General features: G+C 42.1%; 1 protein-coding gene across 1 annotated transcript; it reads right to left on the bottom strand.

Annotated features, from left to right (window-relative positions):
- Positions 1-661: 661 nt before the first annotated feature.
- LOC121852513 (neuropeptides capa receptor-like) lies at positions 662-3797 on the bottom strand. Its single transcript, XM_042346478.1, has 2 exons — positions 3549-3797; positions 662-2332 (listed from the first exon to the last, which is right to left on the bottom strand). The coding sequence occupies exons 1-2, from the start codon at positions 3559-3561 to the stop codon at positions 1434-1436; spliced, it is 912 nt and encodes a 303-aa protein (XP_042202412.1). The 5' UTR covers positions 3562-3797; the 3' UTR covers positions 662-1433.
- Positions 3798-6143: the final 2346 nt, after the last annotated feature.

The raw sequence follows: 6143 nt of genomic DNA, 5'->3' as shown, positions 1-6143 counted from the left end.
GAATTCTGTATATATAAATTTGGTTGACAATATTCTGCACAATGATATGTATCAAAAATGGAAGTGATTTTCTCCTTGAGTCCCGGCTGACAACACCATCAATAAAAATTGGACACATATCTCACTGCAATTTGACATCCACAATCACTTCACTGTGAGAATTCACTGTCTCGATACTCTACAAAAGTGGTGTCGAAATGGCGGCACGCGGGCCGCATGTGTCCCGGCGATGAACTGTTTTGGCGAGATACCATTTCCAACCGTCTACCTCCCGCTCCCTCCCTGTTGAAATTCCTTGTGTGGCAGCAGGAGGACCCGGCGGTTGGGAGGTCTCAGTGTGGAGAGTGGAATAATAGGGGCCATTGCTGCAGTGGGTCAGGAAGACGAGCATTTCTCTAATCAATCACATCCTTAGCCACCGCGAACCCTTCCAGCTGCAGATAGTGATTGCCGCGCGGCTGATAACAGCAATACCAAACTCCAGCGTTGCTGGGGTCAACATACTTACAGACTCGAATTGAACTGCCAATATTTAGATGAACAAGACAATGCAATATGACACAGTTGCGTTGTTCAAATTACGTGAAATGTTTATTTGCTGATAAGGTAACTCAGCAAATAACGAAAGATAGAAAGGAAACTGTACAATTCAGCTACTGGTCCAAGTATTTTACAGAATAAAATTCCAATGTTTATTTGCCACATAATTTGCTACAACTCTCGAAGACTCTGACAATGTCTAAAAAATACCAACCTGAAGAGAACACTTGACGTTTTTCCCTTCAAAATTAACCAAAGACCGATACATGATTGAATTCTTATGCTTCTGAAGCTCACCTCGATCACCTCCTCACCCAATAACCCTGCATAAACGACACATCTATGGCTCTTTCACCACTGATCCACATCTCTTGCCCTCTCTCTCTTTTACATTTCCAACCTTCTTAATATATGACTTTGGCCGTTAGTTCAACTTGCCTAATCAAAATCTTCACGGGCAAAACCCTGAATAAAAAAATTATTGAGTAGATTATTCAAATAGGTTTTGATTAGGCAAGTTTTAGGCAATGTTTAAAATAATTTTCGAGTTAAGCAGCAACACGTAATTGCTGCTTGTTGACTTTGGGTGAGCTTAGTTTCAACGGAATCTGGAATAAAATAATGAAAATATCAAAGTATCTGGAGGAACGTTCACAGAGCAACAAGGACACCTCCAAAATCATGGAGCCCCATTCAGCCGTTAACTGCAACTTAATTGACAGTATATTCCGTGAAACCCTTTCAGATGGCGTAGTAATGCTCTACATCGATTACAAGGATTAATTTTATTGCAGCGCACCACTTGAAATCAAAGTCAGGCTATCAGTTGCCTCATTAAATTATGATTCGTTGTCAACGTTTCAAATATTACAACGAGTGGCACACATTTACCTTTACTTAAATAGTTTAAATATGTGTTTAAACGGATAGATCACGAGATATTTGACATCCTTTCTGAACTTAGATTGTGTTAAAGCGTAAATGACGGTGTTTGTGCAGCAACTTAAAACCTTAAGCATGTCTGTCACATGTTGGACAACATACACTGGGTCTCTGTAACTTTGGTAGAAATATTTGTCTAACGTTCGTGATAATATGAAATCTAAAACATACATCAGCCATAACACGATGAAGCTGCCGGATATGGCGAAGAGTAGGATGATGGATTTTCTTCGATTCTCCATCTCTGCATCGTTGCCACTATTACTTTTCTGGTGCAGGAGATTTCTGCGGATTCTGTTGGCGGCTAAAATGTGTCTGACTATCACCACGTTCATCAGCAAAATCAGAAAGAATGGAACAAACGGGGTTATTATTGTGTCAAACCAATGATATACAATCCATGTGGCAGAGGTGTAGTAAGCCTCTTTGTACTGGCAATACCAAGGCACATTGTTCAGTATCTCACTGGGCTCAAATATAAAGTACCAGGGAATGCTGATGAAACAGCTCAGAGAAGATATCACTCCTACAACCACGGCTGCTGTTCTCTCGCTGCAATAACTTGTTTGCAGTTTCGCACAACAGATGGCGACCAGGCGATCAAAGGTGAAAGCCACTGTGAACCAGACTGACATGTCTGTCACCGCCGACTTCAGCACCAATCTGAGTGAACACACGGGAGTGATGTCCAGAAATGTGTAATCGAAATAAAGAGAATGGATTGCGTTCAAAACCACATCGTTGAAGGCGAAAAGGAGATCGGCCACTGCCATGGCCACCAGGTAGAGGGTGATACCTTTTGCGAGCCCACACTTTCCCCGGGACAGGACCACAATGGCCAACAGATTCCCTGTGAGACAAAGTAGCAGCAAACAAACATATTTAACTGCGAGCTGCGTAAATTGATGTTATTTTGCTCAAACTTCATTCACAGAGCAGTGTCCCAAAAACACGCATGGATTGAAGGGTTCAGTCTTTTCAAGAATATTGTGAAGTCATTATTAAGGAATATTGAAGTGATCACACACTACTAACTCTTTTGTCAGGCGACTGTGCTAACAATTGAGCTACAGATATGATTTAACCAATGAACTGCACAATAAAGAAAACCGAATCATATGTAAGATGCTGAACCTCATTCACTCTCTGTCGCCTGTCGAGTTACACATGAAAGATCTCCTCTTTCACTTCCAGAAAATAGAATAAAACTTCTCAAAATATTCTGGATATGTTTCCTCTAAATAAACATTGGAGCTTCAAATATTCGTTACTCTTCTGTGGTTAGAATCATGTCACCATCTGATAGGAATTGGTCAAGCAAATACACTGAATATAATCTGAAAGTTGTGGATCATAATGAACATAAATATGTGTTCCCTCAGATGCGAAAATGAATCTGAACCTCCCTCCTCTTATTTAAGACGACGTTCAAAATTCCTCTGCCTTGTTATCCTTAGAATGCGCATCACGCACAACATAGTACAGACTAAAATCAAAATAAGTAATAACAATAATAATAATCCTTGCATTTGACATAGCGCTTTTCACGGCGGGAGGACGTCCCAAAGCGCTTCACAGAACACACTGCAAAGCGAATTGACTGTATATTTGTGGGCGAACGCGGCAGCCAATTGCGCACAGCAATGTTCCACAAAGAATGTTAGATTGAAAATGACCAATTTATTATTGTTTTGCTTTTTTGGAGGGATTATTATTAGGCGTGTGGAGTAAGGAAACTTGCCCAAGGTTTCGCCCTGTCTGGAATTGAACTCAGGTCTCTCGCTTGGAAAGCCAGTGCTCTAACCAATGAGCTACAGGACTCCACAAAGTGAAGGAATTAATCGTGCTGTTTATGGTCAGACACCGACAAATTCGTGATTCTGCAAAGATTTTCTCCCTGGTCTCAACAGTTCCTTCATTCACAACATCCAACTCATTCAAAACAATTCCAACCAAGTCCACACTGCCACAATCTCCGCACTTCCATCACTCCACAACCCGTCAGGATTGACTGCCTGATTGCCACAATAAACATTCATTTCAAGATTCACAATACATGTACAAACCATTCCTTGTCATGGCGTCTCTCCCTCTCTCAACCTACTGACAGACCTAGCATATCCAGCCTCTGATTCGCTCATCTGCTCAGCATTCCCCCACCTCCAGACATTCTGACAGCCAATGAGTTCTGAAACACTGGACCCTCAATAACTCCATCTCACGCCCTTTTGAGCGACCGTCAGATCAGAACTCAAGATATTCTTCTTGGACTGTGCCTACGGTCACCATTGCAACACGCGTCGTAGCGAGCCGACCCTGAAAGAAGAAGGAACACACTATCAGTCTCACAGCGAAAGTGGAGAGGGTTTTGCAAACGACAATATCTTATCTTTATAGAGACATCAAAAAGGACATCAGCGGAACAGGAGTCACAGCTGGAAGAGAAGAAGCAGATGTGTGTGCCATGCGCAAACTTGTCGTACATCAATAGAAGTAAAATGTGTCTTTAACTAACTACCTGTAATACCAACAGCTGCAAGAATAGGATAATAAACTATCATTATCCGAAAAAGCGTTGGCAGATACTGCCACGGAACGTAGGCTAACGCTCTCAACATTGTCTAACACCAGCGGATAGACTGCCAGTGCTGGACACTCAAAGCTGCCAGTCTTTATATCCCTGAACTGTCTCCACTGGGAATAGGCTATTTGCACAAATGATTGTGAAACATCAATATTTCTCTTCTGGCACGAACTGCTGACTGGATTCCTTGGAGGATGTAAGCAGGATCTCATGGGGGCTGATCCAACTCAAAGGTGACGTGTTGAACAACAGAAAGCTGGAACGAAATCTAATGCGTGTAGTGGTCAGGGTGTGTCTGTATCTGAGTCAGGCCAGTTACATGATGTATTAAATGACTATGATTGTGGTTTGTGATCAGAGCGCATGAATGGCGGCTGAATTCATTGTGACAAAATGGGTTTCATAACCAGGCTCGTGGGTTGGGTAAAAAGAAATGGTTGGTCATGCCCTGGCCCAACATCCACCAAAAAGTATTGTTCTTACCCAGTGAGAGTGAAACCACGATTTTCCCAAACTATGAGAGAGTGGATGCACCTTTTGCGCAATCTCTCTCTGTGCTAAATCTTATCATGTTATTTCATTAGAGAAAACTATGTGATCCGTGTTTCAAAGAATCAACACTACCTGCTTGAAGCTTCTCACTCCCTTGGGTGCATTTTCCACAGATTAACTGTCCGCTAACTGAAACAGTGTTTCTCTAAATTTATTCTGAATTTCGCACCTTCATCTTAGTGAAGACAGAAATCATGTCTCCGCGAAATCATCTTTTTTNGCGGTGTGTACATGGCCAATATACTTAGGCAATCCTCATAGTCCAGGCCCTTCATTCAATCAATCATTTTGGTTGCTAACCTCTATATATAATAGCCGGCGTCATCAGCTCACTTTCCCCTGTGGGGAGACATGCTGTCCATCCTTTGCCTCCTATAGTGTGCCCAGCAATGTCAACGTCAAAATGTCTTGGGTTTTGCAAAAGGGATAGTGGATGGATTGTCTGCCAGCTGTTTCCCTGATTGACCGGCTTTGAAGTTTTTACTATGTCATCTAGAGCCGGGCCCAGTCACTCACTCTATTTTGAATGCCTTGGACTTCAAGAGATTTTCTCTGTCTTCAGACAGATGGGCACCGAACCTCAGGTAACGACAATGAGCCATTGACTACACAGGCCCACATCCTTGGGATTATTCTGGTACATCTCCTCTGCATCCATACCAACACCTAAGTATCTTTCCTAATATGAGAACGTGCACATGTGAAAGCAATGCTTCAGGTGCAATCTATCGAATGATATGCACATACGTGCCGTTGCAAGTTGACTTTCTTTACCTTTTGGTTCTACCTATAAAATCCAGTACACGGTCACCTTTTATATCGACATTTCGACAAACATAGATGGGAAGTATATACAAGGTCACCTTCTCAATTGATTGGGTACAGCCAGCCTCCAAATCCAGTTCCTACTCTGCACCAAGAAAAGCACTGCCCGTTGTCGTCCTACATTGAATATTTGATATTTCGAGCTCAAAAGCACCAGTGGTCCAAATAAAGAACACTGTGGGACAGCACTGCAGACTTCCCTCTTTTCAGGAAATCAAACGTTCAACACCACTCTCTGCTTTCAGTATCCCAGACAATTCTGTTTCCATGCTGACACCTTCCCTTTAAAACCGTTGGCTTCTATTTTGCTCACCAGTGTCTTATGTGGTATTTTCTAATACGCCTTTTGAAAATCAATGACAACACCATTTGCAGAAGCTTCTTCCACCCTTTCTGTTACTTCAGGAAAAAAAACCTTATCGAATTTTTTGGACCGTGTTGGCTGTTCTTTATTAAACCATATTTTTCTAAGTGACAATGAATTTTGTCCCTATAAGATTTTAGTCTCTACAAGTTGCCACACTATGCAGTGATTTTGACTGGTCTATAGTGAAAGGATTTATCCTTCTGCCACTTTGTTGTATGGGAAACTAACACTTGAATTTCTTTCTGCCTCTGGTAGCGCGTGGTGTACAAAACGAATTGAGCAGTTATGCCCAGAGACTCCGTCATTTCCAGCCTTTCTTCCTTTCAGTGAAGT

This window comes from Callorhinchus milii, unplaced genomic scaffold, assembly GCF_018977255.1.
Source record: "Callorhinchus milii isolate IMCB2004 unplaced genomic scaffold, IMCB_Cmil_1.0 Scaffold861, whole genome shotgun sequence".
Classification (NCBI taxonomy): Eukaryota; Metazoa; Chordata; class Chondrichthyes; order Chimaeriformes; family Callorhinchidae; genus Callorhinchus; species Callorhinchus milii.
Note: the sequence above shows the minus strand (reverse complement) of the source record. Positions and strands in the feature narration are given on the sequence as shown.